The sequence below is a fragment of the Saimiri boliviensis genome, chromosome 15 (genome assembly GCF_048565385.1).
Source record: "Saimiri boliviensis isolate mSaiBol1 chromosome 15, mSaiBol1.pri, whole genome shotgun sequence".
NCBI classification, from domain to species: Eukaryota; Metazoa; Chordata; class Mammalia; order Primates; family Cebidae; genus Saimiri; species Saimiri boliviensis.
Window position 1 is genome coordinate 92,305,029 of NC_133463.1, and position 19,181 is coordinate 92,324,209.

Below are 19,181 nucleotides of genomic sequence, written 5' to 3' on the forward strand. Positions count from 1 at the left end.
CACTTGAACCTAGGAGGGTGAGGATGCAGTGAGCTGAGATCACGCCATTGCACTCCAGCAGAGTGAGGCTCCATTTAAAAAAAACACCACCAGTGGGAACAAAGTTTAGCTCTGAATCTTCTCACGTTTTCAGGAAACCATAAAAATAACAACAGAAAAATACAAACAAGCAAAATGAAGTTTTTTTTTAAACTACATTTTCAGGCCAGGCCTGGTGGCTCACACCTGTAATCCCAGCACTTTGGGAGGCTGAGGCAGGTGGATCACCTGAGGTCAGGAGTTTGAGACCAGCCTGGCCAACATGGTGAAATCCTGTCTCTACTAAGAATACAAAAAGGCCGGGCGCGGTGGCTCAAGCTTGTAATCCCAGCACTTTGGGAGGCCGAGGCGGGTGGATCACGAGGTCAAGAGATCGAGACCATCCCGGTCAACATGGTGAAACCCCGTCTCTACTAAAAATACAAAAAAATTAGCTGGGCATGGTGGCGCGTGCCTGTAATCCCAGCTACTCAGGAGGCTGAGGTAGGAGAATTGCCTGAACCCAGGAGGCGGAGGTTGCGGTGAGCCGAGATCGCGCCATTGCACTCCAGCCTGGGTAACAAGAGCGAAACTCCGTCTCAAAAAAAAAAAAAAAAAAAAAAGAATACAAAAATTAGCCAGGTATGGTGGTGGGCACCTGTAATCCCAGCTACTTGGGAGGCAGAGGCAGGAGAATCGGTTGAACCTGGGACGCAGAGGCTGCACTGAGCCTAGATGGCACCACTGCACTCCGGCCTGGGCAATAGAGCAAGACTTCATCTCAAAAAAAGAAAAATAAAAATAATAGGCCAGGTGTGGTGGCTCATGCCTGTAATTCCAGCACTTTGGGAGGCCAAGGCAGGTGGATCATGAGGTCAAGAGATTGAGACCATCTTGGCCAACATGGTGAAACTCCATCTCTTCTAAAAGTACAAAACTTAGCTGGGTATGGTGGTGGGTGCCTGTAGTGCCAGTTACTCGGGAGGCTGAGGCAGAGAATCGCTTGAACCTAGGAGGCAGAGGCTGCACTGAGCCAAGATCATGCCAATGCACTCCAGCGTGGCGACAGAGAGAGACTCCATCTCAAAATAATAATAAAAACAATAAAATATAACTGCATTTTCAGGGACAACAGGAGGCAGGGGAACTGGAGGCTGAGCTCTACGGAAGTGCTGCCAAAGGCAATGCCAAAAGGGAACAGTCCAAGTAACTGGAAGGTGCCACAGAAAAGCAGGGCTGCAGATGGGCCTGAGGTGGATCTCAGACGTGTCCGGCAAGTACTCCTGTCCACAGGGAGCTGGCTCAACCCAGGAAAGAACATCTATGAGCGGGGCCAGTACTGGCGATGGCAGAGCCTTGGGGCAGACCAACACACAAGCCTCAGAAAGCTAAGTGCCCAGGGCACAGCCACGACAGCTCAGATGACAGCAAAATATAACTTGTACAAGTATATGCCTGTGACCAACTGCAGAGGTACACACACAGTCGCACACTCACACACGCATATACTCACATGCATTAACATGTACACACATACACACAGATGCAGATACATATACCCATACATAATCTACAACCTCTACTCCCAAATTAGCAAATACATAAAGAACCAAGAAAATAGAGCACATTTTTGTGAGAAAAGAAAATCAACCATCTGACCCTAAAATGAATCAGATGTTGAAACTAACAGACAAGGATTTAAAAACAGGTATTATAATTATCCTCAGTGAAGTAAAACGTGAAAATCTCAGGGAGTGAGAAGTCTCAGCAGAGACACAGAAATAATAAAAAAGAATAAAATGGTCATTCTGGAACCGAAAAACACAATTTCTGAAATAAAGCACTAATTGACAGACTAACGGCTGAATGGGCACAATAGAGAGTAGGTGAACCTGAATCGAGATGAACAGAATTTATCTTGAAAATACAGATAAAAAGATGTTTAAAATAATAAACAGCCTTAGAAATATGTTAGATAATTCAAAGGGTCACTAATAATTGGTATTTCAGGAGACCAGAGAGAGAATGGTACAGAAAGAAATGTGAAGAAATCATGGTCAAAAATTTCCCATATTTGATGAAAGACAGAACTCTGTAAGATGGAGACGCTGTGTGAACACCAGGCAGAGTAAAAACGAAGAAGCTGGTGCTGCAGCGCCTGAGTCCACCTGCTGAGAACCACACCTACAAGGAGCTCGCCCTGAAAGCAGGAGACGGGCCTACTACGCCACAACCCAGTGAGTCCGTGAATGGCGACTCCTCATCGAGAACCACGAAGGCCAGAAAAGAGTAAAACAGCATCTTCAAAGTGCTGAATGGGAAGGAAAAGGAAAAAAAAAAGCAAAATAAAGGTGCTTTCATACACGAGAAAACAGAACCGTGGCAGCAGACTCACACCACAGGAAATGCAAAGTTCTTTAAGGCTGAAGGGAAATGACGCCAGCCAGAAACTCAGATGATCAGAAAGGGATGCAGAGCACTACAGATGGAAAATCTGGGGAAACACGAGATTTTTAAAAATTAATACTTTATTTTTAAGAGTGTTTCACAGCAATATTAAGCAGAAAACACAGTTCCTACATACCCCACCCCACCCCCACTACTCACCTCCCACAACACAGTGATACAGCATCGCAATGCATCAGCCCACAGGGAGACATCACTCTCTACAATCTTAGTTCAGGGCTCACTCTTGGTGTCGAACGATAAACACACAGTGGCATGCATCCACCGCTGCAGTATTATAGCCCAGTGTCACTGCCCTAAACACCTGCCAGCTCCGCCCTGCTCCTCTGCTCCTTGGCACCACTGATTTTTTTTATCTCTCCGTAGTTTTGCCTTACCCAGAATGTCATGTAGTTGCAATCACACAGCACAGCTGTCCCTTGGTATACAAAGGTGATTGGGTCTGAGACCCCCCACCACACCCAAATCCGTGCATACTCAAGTTCCACAGTTGGCCTTTCAGAACTTACTTCTATGAAGTCAGCTGTCTGTACATGTGGGTTTCACATGTGTTTGGTTGAAAAAAATCCACGTGCCGGGCGCGGTGGCTCAAGCCTGTAATCCCAGCACTTTGGGAGGCCGAGGCGGGTGGATCACGAGGTCAAGAGATCGAGACCATCCTGGTCAACATGGTGAAACCCTGTCTCTACTAAAAATAAAAAAAAATTAGCTGGGCATGGTGGTGCGTGCCTGTAATCCCAGCTACTCAGGAGGCTGAGGCAGGAGAATTGCCTGAACCCAGGAGGCAGAGGTTGCGGTGAGCCGAGATCGTGCCATTGCACTCCAGCCTGGGTAACAAGAGCGAAACTCTGTCTCAAAAAAACAAAACAAAACAAAACAAAACATTCTTGCATTTTGCTACATGAAACAAGCAGACTAACCAGAAAAAAAAACCTGGTAGCATAAAACCCTAGTTATCTCTGGGTCATAGAATTACCGGTGGTTCCTGTTTTTCTCCTATTTTTCTTTTCTTTTTTTTGAGACAGGGTCTCGCTGGAGTGCAGTGGTGTGATCTCGGCTCACTGCAGCCTCAACTTCCTGGGCTCAAACAATTCCCGTACCTCAGCCTCCTGAGTAGCTAGAACTACAGATGCATGCCACCACACCCAGCTTTTTTTTTTTTTTTTTTTAACTATTACAAAAGTTTATTTAACAAAAAGTCAGCCGGGCGCGGTGGCTCAAGCCTGTAATCCCAGCACTTTGGGAGGCCGAGGCGGGTGGATCACGAGGTCAAGAGATTGAGACCATCCTGGTCAACATGGTGAAACCCCGTCTCTACTAAAGATACAAAAAATTAGCTGGGCATGGTGGCACGTGCCTGTAATCCCAGCTACTCAGGAGGCTGAGGCAGGAGAATTGCTTAAACCCAGGAGGCGGAGGTTGCGGTGAGCCGAGATCGCGCCATTGCACTCCAGCCTGGGCAACAAGAGCGAAACTCCGTCTCAAAAAAAAAAAAAAAAAAGAAAAGAAAAAAAAAAGAAAAAAATCTACGTATAAGTGGACCTTGGAAGTTCAAACCCATGTTGTTCAAAGGTCAACTGTATAATCTTTCCAGACTGGCTTCTTACACTTGGTATTTAAGGTTTATGGTTCTTCTATGTTTTTTCATAGCTTGCAGCTAATTTATTTCTATTTATTTATTTATTTTGAGATGGAGTCTTGCTCTGTTGCCCAGGCAGATCATGCAGTGGCATTATCTCAGCTTTCTGCAACCTCTATCTCCCGGGCTCAAGCAATTCTCCTGCCTCAGCCGCCTGAGTAGCTGGGATTACAGGTGTGTGCCACTACACACAGCTAATTTTTGTATTTTTAGTAGAGACAGGGTTTCACCATATTGGCCAGGCTGGTCTTGAACTCCCGACCTCAAGTAATCCACCTGCCTCAGCTTCTCAAAAGTGCTGGGATTACAGGTGTGAACCAGCACATCCGGCCAATCATTTTTCTTTAAGCTTTGAATAGAATTCCATTGCCTGGATGTACCACTGGTTTATCCACTCAGCTACTGAAGAACACCTTGGTTGCTTCCAAGTTTTGGTAATTACGAATAAAGCTGCTATAAACATCTGTGTGCAGGATTTTGTGTGAACACACATTTTCAATTCATTTGGGTAAATACAAAGGGACAAAATTGCTGGACGATATCGTAAAGGTATGTTTAGTTTTGTAAAACTGTCGAACTGTTCACTCCCACCTGCAATGAATGAGAGTTCCTGTCCCACATCCTGGTCAGCACTAGGTGTTTCCAGTGTTGGGAATTTTGGCCATTCTAACAGGCATGCAGTGGTATCTCACTGTTTTAACTGGCTTAATGACATATTACATTGATCTTCTCATAATGCCCACTTGTCATCTGGATGTCTTCTTCCATTCAAAGTCTATTCAAGCCTTTCATTTATTTTCTAAATCAGGCTGCTCATTTTGAGTTTTTTGCATATTTTGGATGATGGTCATTTATATGTACCTTTTACAAATATTTTCTCCCAACCTATGGACTGTCTTCTCATTCTCTCTCTTTTTTTTTTTTTTCTTGAGACAGAGTTTCGCTCTTGTTACCCAGGCTGGAGTGCAATGGCGCAATCTCGGCTCACCGCAACCTCCGCCTCCCGGGTTCAGGCAATTCTCCTGCCTCAGCCTCCTGAGTAGCTGGGACTACAGGCACACGCCACCATGCCCAGCTAATTTTTTTGTATTTTTAGTAGAGACGGGGTTTCACCATGTTGACCAGGATGGTCTCGATCTCTTGACCTCGTGATCCACCCGCCTCGGCCTCCCAAAGTGCTGGGATTACAGGCTTGAGCCACCGTGCCCGGTCCTCATTCTCTTGAAGTTGTCTTTTACAGAGCAGAAGTTTTTAATTTTAATAAAGTCCACCTGTCAATTACTTCTTTTATGAATTGTGCCTTAGTGTTGCACCTAAAAACTCACTGTCAAACCTAGGCCACCTATTTTTTTCCTATATTATCACCTATAAATTTCATGGTTTTGTGGTTTACATTTAGGTTTATGATCCATTTTTCTGTGGAATGAAATGTGTCCTGCTCACCCAAAATTCACATGGTGAAACCCCAAGCCTCAATGTGATGATGTTTGGAGATGGGGCTTTTGAGAGATAATTAGCGTCAGATGAGGTAATGAGGTTCATCATGATAGGATTAGTGCTCTAATAAGATACCGGAGAATGTTCTCTCTCTCTCTCTGCCATGTGAGGACACAGTGAGAAGGCAGTCATCTGTAAACTAGAAAGAGACCCCTCACCAGAAACCAACCGTGCTAACACACTGATCTCGGACTTCTAGCCTCCAGAACTGTAAGAAAATAAGGCTGGGCACAATGGCTCACACCTGTAATCCCAGCACTTTGGGAAACTGAGGTGGGTGGATCAACTGAGGTCAGGAGTTCAAGACCAGCCTGGCCAACATGGCAAAACCCTGTCTCTACTAAAAGTACAAAAGTTAGCCAGGCATGGTGGCAGGTGCCTGTAATCCCTTAGTCTCCTACTCAGGAGGCTAAGGCAGGAGAATCACTGAACCTGAGAGGTGGAGGTTGCAGTGAGCCAAGATCATGCCACTGCACTCCAGCCTGGGCAACAAGAGTGAGACTCCATCTCAAAACAAAAACAAAAACAAAAACAAAACGAGAAAAGAAAAGGAAAAGAAAAAGAGAAGTTTGTGGCTTAAGCATCCAGCTTGTGGCATCAAGTCTGAGCAGAGTAAGATTTTTTTTTTTTCTTTAGACAGAGCTTTGCTCTTATTGCCCAGGTATGAATGCAATGATGTGATCTCGCTCACCACAGCCTCCGCCTCCTGGGTTCAAGTGATTTTCCTTCCTCAGCCTCCCGAGTAGCTGGGATTACAGGCATGTGCCACCATGCCCAGCTAATTTTGTATTCTCAGTAGAGAAGGGGTTTCTCCATATTGGTCAGGCAGGTCTTGAACTCCTCATCTGAGGTGATCCACCCACCTTGGCCTTCCAAAGTGCTGGGATTACAGGCGTGAGCCACTGCACCCAGCCCAAGACACACTGTAAGTTAATTTTTTGTGAAGGGTGTCTAGATTATTTTTCTTTTTTTTTGCATGTGGCTGTTCAGTTATTCCAGTACCATTTGTTGAAAAGATTATCCTTGGAAGTGTATCTGTTCCCTTCTCAAAGAGCAGTTGCCTATATGTATGCAGGTTTTTATCTGGGCTCACTGTTCTGTTCCATTGATCTTTTTTTTTTTTTTTTTTTGACCAATACCACACTGCCTTATTACTGTAGCTTTATAGTAAGTATTGAAATTGCGTAGTATGGAGCCAGGTGCGGTGGCTCACACCTGTAATCCCAGCACTTTGGGAGGCTGAGGTGGGTGGATTCCCTGAGCTCAGGATTTCGAGACCAGCCTGGGCAACATGGTGAAACCATGTCTCAAAAAAAAAAAAAAGGAATTGGGTAGTATGAGTCTTCCAAACTTGCTCTTCTCCAGTTGCCTATTCCGAGTCTTTTTTTTTTTTTTTTTTTGAGACGGAGTTTCGCTCTTGTTACCCAGGCTGGAGTGCAATGGCGCGATCTCGGCTCACCGCAACCTCCGCCTCCTGGGTTCAGGCAATTCTCCTGCCTCAGCCTCCTGAGTAGCTGGGATTACAGGCACGCACCACCATGCCCAGCTATTTTTTTTGTATTTTTAGTAAAGACGAGGTTTCACCATGTTGACCAAGATGGTCTCGATCTCTTGACCTTGTGATCCACCCGCCTCGGCCTCCCAAAGTGCTGGGATTACAGGCTTGAGCCACCGCGCCCGGCCTATTCCGAGTCTTTTACCTCTCCATAATAACATTAGAATCAGTTTGCTGAGATCCACACAATAACCTGCCAGGTTTTTTTTTTTTTTTTTAAAGACAGGGTCTCGCTCTGTCAGCCAGGCTGGAATACAGTGGCGTGATCATAACTCACTGAAACCTCAAAATCCTGAGCTCAAGCAGTCCTCCCACCTCAGCCTCCCAAACAGCTGGGAATTCAGGCACACGCCGCTATGCCTAGCTAACTTTAAAAAAAATTTTTTTGGAGGCCCGGTGCAGTGCGTCATGCCTGTAATCCCAGCACTTTGGGAGGCCACGGCAGGTGGATCATGAGGTCAAGAGTTTAAGACCAGTCTGGCCAATATGGTGAAACCCCATCTCTACTAAAAGATATAATAATTAGCAGGGTGGGGTGGTGGGCACCTGTAGTCCCAGCTACTCGGGAGGCCGAGGCAGGAGAAACGCTGGAACCTGGGAGGCGGAGGTTGCAGAGAGCTGAGATTCAGGCCACTGCACTCCAGCCTGGGCCACAGAGTGAGACTCTGTCTCAAAAAAAAAAAAAAATTTTTTTTTCTTTTCTTTTGTAGATTCATGGTCTTGCTACATTGCCTAGGTTGGTCTTAAATTCCTGGGCTCAAGCAATCCTCCTGCCTTGGCCTCCCAAAGTGCTGGACTATAGGTATAAACCACCACAGCTGGCCCCTGAGATTTTTTTTTTTTTTTTTTTTTGAGTCAGAGTCTTGCTCTGTTGCCCAGGCTGGAATGCAGTAGCATGATCTCGGCTCACTGTAAACTCCGCCTCCCGGGTTCAAGTGATTCTCCTGCCTCAGCCTCCCAAGTAGCTGGGACTATAGGCGCATGTCACCATGCCCAGCTAATTTTTTGTATTTTTAGTAGAGACGGGGTTTTACTGTGCTAACCTGGATGGCCTCAGTCTCCTGACCTTGTGATCTGCCCACCTCAGCCTCCCAAAGTGCTGGGATTTCTGGCATGAGCCACCGCGCCCCGCCACCCCTGAGATTTTGATTGGGATTGTGTTCAATCTATAAATCAATCTGAGAAGAACTGACATCATGGTCATACTGAGTTTTCCTATCCATGAACATAGAATATCTCTTCATTTATTTAGTTCTTCTTTGATATATTTTTATCAGTCTAGTATTTTTCCTCATAGATTTTGCACATATTTTGTTAGACTTAAACCTAAGCATTTAATCTTTGGTGGTGCTAATGTAAATAATGTGTTTTTAACTTCAAATTCCACTTCTTCATTGCTAGCATAAAGGAAAATGATTGATGTTTATATATTAACCTTGTATCCTGCAAGCTGGCTACAATCACTTATTAGTTTCAGGGGTCTTTGTTGACTCATTCAGATTCTCCACACAGATGCTCATCATTTGTGAAGTTTTGTATCTTCCTTCCCAATATGTATACCTTGTATTTCCTTTTTGTCTTACTGCATTAATTAGGACTTCTAGTACAACAGAGCAGTGGTGAAATCTTAGTGAAAAGGTTTTGAGGTTTTTTTTTCCCCCATTAAGTACAATTTTAGCTGTTCGTTTTCTGTAGATTTTTTTTTTTTTTTTTTTTTTTTGAGACGGAGTTTCGCTCTTGTTACCCAGGCTGGAGTGCAATGGCGCGATCTCGGCTCACCGCAACCTCCGCCTCCTGGGTTCAGGCAATTCTCCTGCCTCAGCCTACTGAGTAGCTGGGATTACAGGCACGCGCCACCATGCCCAGCTAATTTTTTGTATTTTTAGTAGAGACGGGGTTTCACCATGTGGACCGGGATGGTCTCGATCTCTTGACCTCGTGATCCACCCGCCTCGGCCTCCCAAAGTGCTGGGATTACAGGTGTGAGCCACCGCGCCCGGCCGATGTTCTTTATCAAGTTGAGGAAGTCATTCTCTATTCCTAGTTTGTTGAAAAAAAGTTTTTTTTTTTTTTTTTGATATGGCGTCTCACTCTGTCACCTGGGCTGGAGTGCAGTGGCACAATCTTGGCTCACTGTAACCTCTGCCTCCTGGGTTCAAGAGATTCTCCTGCCTCCCGAGTAGCTGGGATTACAGGCATACACCACTACGCCTGGCTAATTTTTTATGTTTTAGTAGACCAGGTTTCACCACATTGGCCAGGCTGGTCTCAAACTCCTGACCTCATGAATTGCCCACCTCAGCCTCCCAAAGTAATGGGATTACAGGTGTGAGCCACCACACCCAGCTGTTTGTTGAACTTTTAATCATGAATCTAGGTTGGATTTTGCCAAATGCTTTCTCTGCATCTACTGATATGACCATGTGATACTTCTTCAGCCTGCTGATGTGGTATATTACATTACACTAATTTATTTCCTAATGTAGGACCAGCCTTGTAAACCTGGGACAAATCCCACTTGGTCATGGTATGTAATTCTTTTTATATATTGTTGGATTTGATTTGCTAATATTTTGTTGGGATTTTTGCATTTATGTTCATAAAAGATGTTTGTCTGTAGTTTCCCTTTCTTGTAATGTCTGTTTGGTTTTCGCACTTTGGTGGGTAACGCTGGCCTCATATAATGAGTTAGGAAGTATTCCTTCTGTTTCCATCTTCTGGAAAAGATTGTAGAGAAGTGGCATAATTTCTTCCTTAAATATTCAATAGAACTCATAAATGAACCTATCTGAGCCCAGTGGATTCTATTTTGTAGGGTAATTAACTGTTTATTTGACTTATTTAATAGACATGGCCCTATTCAGATTGTCTATTTCTTCTTGTGTGTGGGAGATTGTAACCAAAGGAATTTGTTCGTTTCATTTAAATTACCAAATTTGGGCACAGAGTTGTTCACATTTTTTTATTGCCTTTTAAAAGTCTCGGGAACATCTCCGTAGTCATGTCCCTTCTTTCGTTTCTGTTATTAGTATTTTGTGTCCTCTCTTTTTCTTGGTCTGGCTACAGGTTTACTCATTTTATTGTTTTTTCGAAAAACCAAAAACCATCTTCTAAGGCTGGGCGCGGTGGCTCAAGCCTGTAATCCCGGCACTTTGGGAGGCCGAGGCGGGTGGATCACAAGGTCAAGAGATCGAGACCATCCTGGTCAACATGGTGAAACCCCGTCTCTACTAAAAATACAAAAAAAATTAGCTGGGCATGGTGGCACGTGCCTGTAATCCCAGCTACTCAGGAGGCTGAGGCAGGAGAATTGCCTGAACCCAGGAGGCGGAGGTTGCGGTGAGCCGAGATCATGCCATTGCACTCCAGCCTGGGTAACAAGAGCAAAACTCCGTCTCAAAAAAAAAAAAAAAAAAAAAAAAAAAAAAAAAAAAACCATCTTCTGGTTTTGTTGATCTTCTTTATTGATTTCCTGTTTTCAATTTCATTTATTTCTGCTTGAATCTTTATTTCTGCTTACTCTGGATTTAATTTGCTTTTCTTTTTCTAGTTTCCTACAGTGGAGGCTTACATTACTGATTTTAGATCTGTCCCATTTTCTTTTCTTTTTTTTTTTTTTAAAGATGGGGTTTCACTATGATGGCCAGGCTGGTCTTGAACTCCTGACCTCAGGTGATCCACCCACCTCAGCCTCCCAAAGTGCTAGGATTACAGGTGTGAGCCACTGTGCCCAGCCTCCCATTTTCGAATATATGCAGTCAATGCTCTAAATTTCTCACTAAGCACTGCATTCACAGCATTCCACAAATTTTGGTAAGTTTTATTTTCATTTTCACTTAATTCGAAATATTTTAAAATTTCTCTTGAGCTCTCTTATTTGACTCACATATTATTTAGAAGTATGTTGTTTATTTATTTACTAAGTACTTCAGAATTTTCTAGCTATCTTTCTGGTTTCCTTTCTAGTTTAATGTCATTGTGGTTTGAGAATAGACATTGTATGATTTCTATTCTTTGAAGTATGTTAAAGTGTGTTTTGTGGTCCAGAATATGGCCTGTCTTAGTGAATGTTTCAGGAGCTTGGCAGGAATGCGCATTCTGCTATTGCTGGATGAAGCAGTCTATAGATGTAAATTATTCCCAGCTGAGGTGAGGGTGCTGTTAAATTCAACTACATCCTTGCTGGCTTTATACCTGCTCAATCTGTCCATTTACAATAGAGGCTGCTGGAGTCTCCAACTGCAGACAGTGAATTCGTCTATTTCCTCTTGTAGTTCTATCAGTTTTTAGCTCACATAATTGTTTTTCTTTTGTTTTGAGACAGAGTTTCACTCTTGTTGCCCAGGCTGGAGTGCAGTGGCACAATCTTGGCTCACTGCAACCTCCAGGTTCAAACGATTCTCTTGCCTCAGCCTCCCAAGTAGCTGGGATTACAGGGATGTGCCACCACACCCATCGAATTTTGAATTTTTAGTAGAGACGGGGTTTCTCTATGTTGGTCATGCTGGTCTCCAACTCCTGACGTCAGGTGATCTGCCCACCTCCACCACTCAAAGTGCTGGGATTACAAGGGTGAGCCACTGTGCCCAGCTGTTTTTGTTTTTAGAGATAGGGTCTCACTCAGGTCACCCAGCCTGGAGTGCAGTGACATGATCATAGCTCACTGCAGCTTCAATCTCCGAGGCTCAAGTGATCTGCTCACCTTGGCTTCCCAAAGTGCTGGGATTACAGACATGACTATCGTACCTGGCAACCTTTTTTTTTCTTGAGATGGAGTCTCACTCTGTTGCCCAGGATGCAGTGCAATGGTTCAATCTTGGCTCACTGTAACCTTCACCTCCCAGATTCAAGCCATTCTCCTGCCTTAGCCTTAAGCAGCTGGGATTACAGGCGCACGTCACCATGCCTGGCTAATTTTTGTATTTTTAGTAGAAACAGGGTTTCATCATGTTGGCCAGGCTGGTCTCAAACTCCTGACCTCAAGTGATCTGCTCTCCTTGGCTTCCCAAAGTGCTGGGATTACAGGTGTGAGCCACGGTTCCTGTCCAATCTCACATATTTCAACGCTGCTGTTAGGCACGTACACCTTAAGAACTGCTGTTTTTCTGGCAAATCAACCCCTTTATCATCATGTAATGCCCTTCTTTACCCTAATAACTTTTCTTTCTCTGAAATGTGCTGTGTCTAAAAATAGTAAAATATTTCTGCTTTCTTTTGATTACTGTTAGCATCTTTCTCCATCCCTTTACTTTTAATATATGTGAGTTTTTATATTTAAAGTATGCTTTTCTTTTTTTTTGTTCATGGCAAGATCTTGTCATGACACAGCAGGTTTCTTTTTTCTTTGCAATGGGGTCTGGCTCTGTTGTCCCAGGCTGGAGTGCAGTGGTGCAATCACAGCTCACTACAGCCTCAACCTCCCAGGCTAAAGCAATCCTCTCACATCAGCCTCTTGAGTAGCTGAGACTTATAGGTACACACCATCACACCAAGCTACTTTTTTTTTTAACTTTTTGATGAGGTGAGTTTCTCACTATGTTGCTTAGGCTGATCTCAAACTCCAAGGCTCAAGGGATCCTCCTGCCTTGGCTTTCCAAAGTGCCGGAATTTTAGGTGTGAGCCATCATGCCTGACCAAAGTTTGTTCCTTTTAGAAAACACAGTTGGGGGCAGGCACTGTGGCCTGCAATCCCAGTGCTCCAGGAGGCCGAGGCAGGAGGATTGCTTGAGGCTCAAGAGTTTGAGACTGACCTGGGAAAAACAGTGAGACCTCATCTCTACACAACTAAAACAACTGGATGTGGTGACACGGACTTGCAGTACCAGCTGCCTGGGAGGCTGACGCAGGAGGATTGCTTGAGTGAGCCCAGTAGGTTAAGGCTGTCGTGAGTCATGATCAAGCTACTGCACTGTAGTCTGAGCAACAGAATGAGACCCCATCTGTAAAAAAATAAGTAACTTTTGAAAAGGGGGATTATTGGCTGGGTATAGGGCTCATCCCTGTAATCCCAGCACTTTGGGAGGCTAAGGTGGGTGGATCTCTTGAGACTAGGAAGTCAAGACCAGACTGGGCAGTATGGTGAAACCCTGTCTCTACGAAATACAAAAATTAGCCAGGTGTGGTAGTGCATGCCTGTAGTCCCAGCTACTTAGGAAGCTGAGGTAGAAGGATCACTTGAGCCTGGGAGGTCAAAGCTTTCAACAGACCGTGACTGTACCACTGCACTCCACCTTGGGGGACAGCATGAGTAGCTCTCTCAAAAAAATAAATTTAAAAAGGTGATTATTGATGTTGCTAAATTAACATCTACCATATTTGTTATCATTTTCTACTTCTGCCCTTGTTCTTCATTCCTATTTTTGTTTTCCATACTTATTCTGCCTTTTGTGGGTTTACAAGAGCATTCTATTATATGTAATTCCATTTTGAATCCTTTTTTGGAATATCAACTATATTTATTTAACTTTTTAAATTGGTTTGCAATCTGCACTTACAGCTAATCCAAGTCCACTTTCAACTAATATTCTCTGGGAAGTCCTGTCCCTTTTACTAATGAGCCTATCAAAAAGGCATTCTTCATTTCTTTTTTTTTTCACTCTTGTTACCCAGGCTGGAGTGCAATGGTGCGATCTCAGCTCACCGCAACCTCCGCCTCCTGGGTTCAGGCAATTCTCCTGCCTCAGCCTCCTGAGTAGCTGGGACTACAGGCACGCACCACCATGCCCAGCTAATTTTTTGTATTTTTAGTAGAGACAGGGTTTCACCATGTTGGCCAGGATGGTCTCGATCTCTTGACCTCGTTATCCACCTGCCTCAGCCTCCCAAAGTGCTGGGATTACAGGCTTGAGCCACCGTGCCCAGCCTCTTCATTTCAGTTACAATGTTTTTGCTCTCTAGCATTTAAAAAATTCTAAAATTTATTTTTCTTCTCTTTTTTTTTAAGAACGACAATCTCACCATGTTGCCTAGACTGGCCTTGAACTCCTGGGCTCAGGCAACCCTGCCACACTGAGTAGTTGCAAACACAGGTATGTACCACCACATCGAGCTTCTTAAAATTTAACTCTCCGCTTACATTATCGGTCTGTTTTTGCAGTCTGTCTACTTTTTCCATTAAAGCCCTCAGCATGTCAATCACAGTTTGAAAAAAATTCCTGGTCTGATTACTCCAACACTGCTGCCACATCTGACTCTGGTTCTAGTGCTTATTCGGTCTCTTCAAACTGTATTTTCTCCCTTCTAGTATGCTTTGTAATTTTCTGTTGATAGGTAGGCATGATACACTGGGTAAAAGGAATTGCAGTAAATAGGGCTTTAATGTTTTCAGGTGTTGGGTGGAAAGTGTTCTTTCATACTATGAGTAGGTCTTAGTCTTGCTGAACTTGTGTCCCTGGACCATGAACTTCCCAAGTGTTTTTCAGTTCCCCTCACCCACCATTGGGTTGGACGCAATATCTAGAAGCAGCTAGTGTTAGGTATTTCCCTTCTCCCAGTAAGGCTGAGTTCTGATAAAAGCACCAGCAAGTGAAGCTCTGGTGAAAGTTTCTCCTGAGGGCAGGTCTTGCTAAGGACAGAAAGCTCTGGTTATTCCAAAGTGCTTCCTTTTCCCTTCCTCCTGCCAGAAGCACAAGGAGTTTTTTTCTCTGATCTTCTGTGTGAGTACCTGGTAGAGCTCCTGGGGGTAAAACTCACAAAAGCATGGGGTCCTCCCATGATAGGGTTCCCCTGGGTTTTTTTTGTTTTGTTTTTTTTTTGTTTGTTTGTTTTTTTTTTGAGACGGAGTTTCGCTCTTGTTACCCAGGCTGGAGTGCAATGGCGCGATCTCGGCTCACCGCAACCTCCACCTCCTGGGCTCAGGCAATTCTCCTGCCTCAGCCTCCTGAGTAGCTGGGATGACAGGCACGCGCCACCATGCCCAGCTAATTTTTTTGTATCTTTAGTAGAGACGGGGTTTCACCATGTTGACCAGGATGGTCTCGATCTCTCGACCTTGTGATCCACCCGCCTCGGCCTCCCAAAGTGCTGGGATTACAGGCTTGAGCCACCGTGCCCGGCCCTTTGTTTTGTTTTTTGTTTTTTTTTCAGAGTTGTCCACACTGAGCCTCTAGCAATTTGCCAATTACATTTTAGGCTTACCCATCTGGCCACTGGTTCCCTAGGAGATTCCTGTTCATAAGCTGTGATTCTTTGTAACTGCCTGTTTACCTCTCCTTCTTTTTTTTGAGACAGAGTCTCGCTGTCACCCAGGCTGGAGTGCAGTGGTATGAGAGTTCCAGCAATTCTCCTATCTCAGCCTCTCAAGTAGCTGGGATTATAGGAACCTACCACCAAGCCCATATAATTTCGTGTTTTTAGTGAACTCCTAGCCTCAAGTGATCCACCTGCCTTGGCCTCCCAAAGTGCTGGGATTACAGGTGTGAGCCACCGTACCTGGACATACCTCTCCAATTCTGAGAGCAGATATTTGTCCTCTGATCTCACACCTCTCTCATGGAGCTAAGATTTGTTGATTTTTCAGTTTGTTCAGCTTTTTTTTTTTTTTTTTTTTTTTTTTGAGACGGAGTTTCGCTCTTGTTACCCAGGCTGGAGTGCAATGGTGCAATCTCGGCTCACCGCAACCTCCGCCTCCTGGGTTCAGGCAATTCTCCTGCCTCAGCCTCCCGAGTAGCTGGGATTACAGGCACGCGCCACCATGCCCAGCTAATTTTTTGTATTTTTAGTAGAGACGGGGTTTCACCATGTTGACCAGGATGGTCTCGATCTCTCGACCTCGTGATCCACCCGCCTCGGCCTCCCAAAGTGCTGGGATTACAGGCTTGAGCCACCGCGCCCGGCTTGTTCAGCTTTTTACTTGTTAGGACACAGTGATGATGTCTAAGTTCCTTACATGCTAGAACAGCCAAAAGACTATTTTTTTGGCCTTTTTCCTTTTAATTTTTTATAAATTATGTAACTGTTTATAACATTGTCTGAAATTATAACATTGTGTTTCTGAGTTTAAAATGTATGTAGATGAATTACATATAACAACCGTAACAAAAAGGATGGGAGAGATGGTTACAAGATTTCTGGATTTATGTGAAGTAATACATAAATGAACTGTAACTGTGAAAACTTAAGTATATATATACTGTAAACCCTAGGAAATCACTGTAAAAATAGTGCAAAAAGATTACATAAAAAGCAAATAAAATTTAAATGGAATTCTAAAAGTATTCAAATAACTCAAATAAAAGCAGGAAACAGGAATTTAGAAAATAGAAAAGGTAAGTGTAAATAAAAAATAAAATATTATCCACAAGTGCCTTCTGAACCATATCAACAACTATATTAAACATTCACAGACTAAACACTACAATTAAAAGACAAGGATTGTTAGGATGAAGAAAAAAACAAGACCCAATTGTATGGTATCTGCAACAGATTCACTTAGAGTATAAAGACACAGGTTGAAATTAAATGGATGAAAGAAGATATACTATGCTAACAGTAAGTATGAGAAAGATGGAGTTGCTATGTTAGCATTAGATAAAATTTATTTCAAAACAAAATGTATTACCAAAGACAAAGAGGAATTCTCTTATCTCTCATAATGATAGTCATAAGTGCAAATGAACCTCATAATACAGCTTAAGATACATGAAGCCAACACTACAAAAATTAAAGGGAAGAAAAGACAATTCCAGGATCATACTTCAGGCATTTTAACACATCCCTCAGCAACTGAAAGATTAACTCGACAAAAAAAAAAAAAAGAAAGAAAGAAAAAGAAAAAAAAATCAGCAAAGATACAGAAGACCTGAACAATATCATTAACGATCTTGACTTAACTGATATTTATCCAACCCCAAAATGGCAGAAAACCCATTCTTCTTCAGTACACACGGTACTTGTACCAGGAGAGACCACATTTGGAGTCATAAAACAAGACGCAACAAATATAAAAAGAATAAAACAATACAGAGTATGTTCTCTGACCACACTGGAATTAAATGACAAAGATTAATAACAAGACAACCAGGAAAACACCAACTATTAATCAATGCTTGTCCAAATAATCACTGGGTCAAAGAAGAAACCACAAGAAAAACTAGGTAACACTTGAACTAAATGTTAACGAAAATACAACATACTAAAATTTTGTGGGATGCACCTAAAGCTGCGATTTGAGAAAACTATGTGACTTTACAATAATCTTAGCTCTTAAATGTGGAAACCAAAGACTTTATTCAACCAATTTTGAATGTGCACAAATATGGGGTATATTTGTCACAAGCCTAGAAGACAAGCTCCAGTCAACCAAGAGATGGGGAAATTTTTGGTAAAATGACCAGAGGTAAACAATTATTAATGACATACTTAACTGCAGTTATAAGACAGTAACAAAACTGCGGATATGGGTGGTAAAGTGTTATATGTTCTGACAATGGAGAAACAATATAACCAACAAAATTTGGGAAAGGAATGAGGAAAACGAGAGAGAAAAGTAGAACAAGCCTACTGACCGTCTCAGTAGCTTCGAGTCAAAGATAATACTTAGAGCTGACATACCAAGTAGTAGATGTATATTCAACAGAACAAAGGTAAACATTAATAAAAGGATACTACTGGTCAGGTGCAGTGGCTCACACCTATAATCTCAGCACTTTGGGTCATTTGAGCTCAGGAGTTTGAAACCAGTTTGGACAACATGGCAAAACCCTGACTCTACAAAAGTACAAAAACTAGCCAGCCATGGTGCCATGTCTCTGTAGTCCCAGCTATTTGGAGGCTGAGGTGGGAGGAGTGCTTGAGCCTGGGAGGTGAAGGCTGTAGTTAGCTAAGATTACATCACTGTATTCCAGCTCGGGTAATAAGAGTAAGACACTTTCTCCAAAAAAAAAAAAAAAAAAAAAAAAGACTAGTACTAAAATTGGCAAATGAAGGACAGAATGGGGTGAAGAATAAAAAAGGACATGGTTGAGAACCAATACCTATTGTCAAAAGGAAAGAAGTGTATTATTAAAGAAGGGAATGAAAATGTTATCAAGGTAATCACCAAAACAAAAATATGATCTCTCTCTATATATGTTTTTAAAGCAAAGAAACAGACCAGCAAGATAAAACTTTTAAAGCGTGTGCACATGCTCACATTTGCCGAGGGGGCTCCATCTGTGAGGCTGCCCCTGGAGGAGGCCATTAACATGACACCATCGCCCAGCTGTCCCTCACTTGGAGCCTCTGAAGGCAGGATTGGGGGGCTGTGCCTAGGATTAGCATCCCATCCACTCTCACCTTTCTGGCAGCTTTTCAAGATCTCTGGTTCCTCAGCTCCCAGAAGATTCAGGACCCAGAGTTCCTTTCCTTGCTCCAGCTGGGAAATCAATTCCGGCTTAGGGACAGGGAATCCTGTTGAGGGTGAGGACACTGGTGAGTTGTCATGGCCTGGGGAGCTGGGTCTTCCAGGCCAGGTGAGGAGAGATGTGCCCTGTGTGCACGTGTGTACGCCTGCATGTGCGTTGGTCAGGGAGCCCATGGGTTGAGAGTAAGAAGGAGAATCCACTCCTTAGCTCTCCTGCTGCTGGAGGGACACCAGGGAGTGTCCTGGCCACTGGCAACAGGGAGTGAAGTCCCTAGAAGTGGGGAGCAAGGCAGGCTTTTCCCATGGGGAATTTTCCTTCTGTTGAGATCAGACTGACACCTGGGGACAAGGGGCAGGACCCTCTTCTTCGGGATCCAAAGAGCCAAAGCGCAGCCTCCCAAGCTCCTTAGAAGCCCCCACTGCGAACCGGGCCAAGTGCAGAGCGCCTCACCGAGAGAGGCCACGTTCCCATAGTTCTCCAGCATCACATCCCTGTAGAGAGCCCGCTGCTGGGGGCCCAGCTGCTGCCCCTCCGCCTGAGAGAAGTACACGGCCACATCCTGGAAGGTCAGCGGCATCTCCTGCAACAACACATCACCGCTGCCCGGGCCATGCCCACTGGGCAGCAGCCTGCGCTAAAAGGGCCCTAGCCTGGTGGAGCCCCG

General features: G+C 43.9%; 1 protein-coding gene across 5 annotated transcripts in view; it reads right to left on the bottom strand.

Moving 5' to 3' along the window:
• Nucleotides 1-19,181, bottom strand: part of ZNF251 (zinc finger protein 251) — a 35,404-nt gene that overhangs the window by 15,194 nt on the left and 1,029 nt on the right. For 3 of the 5 annotated variants that reach the window (XM_010329830.3, XM_074387309.1, XM_039464581.2), the window contains exons 2-3: nt 18,968-19,097; nt 18,450-18,563 (exon numbers count right to left, since the gene is read on the bottom strand). In XM_010329830.3, coding sequence (XP_010328132.1) covers nt 18,450-18,563; nt 18,968-19,097 — 244 coding nt within the window. Of the gene's footprint in view, nt 1-661; nt 2,513-4,677; nt 16,899-18,449; nt 18,564-18,967; nt 19,098-19,181 lie in introns of those variants that run through there. The other 2 variants (XM_074387310.1, XM_039464582.2) reach the window with 2 other exon arrangements.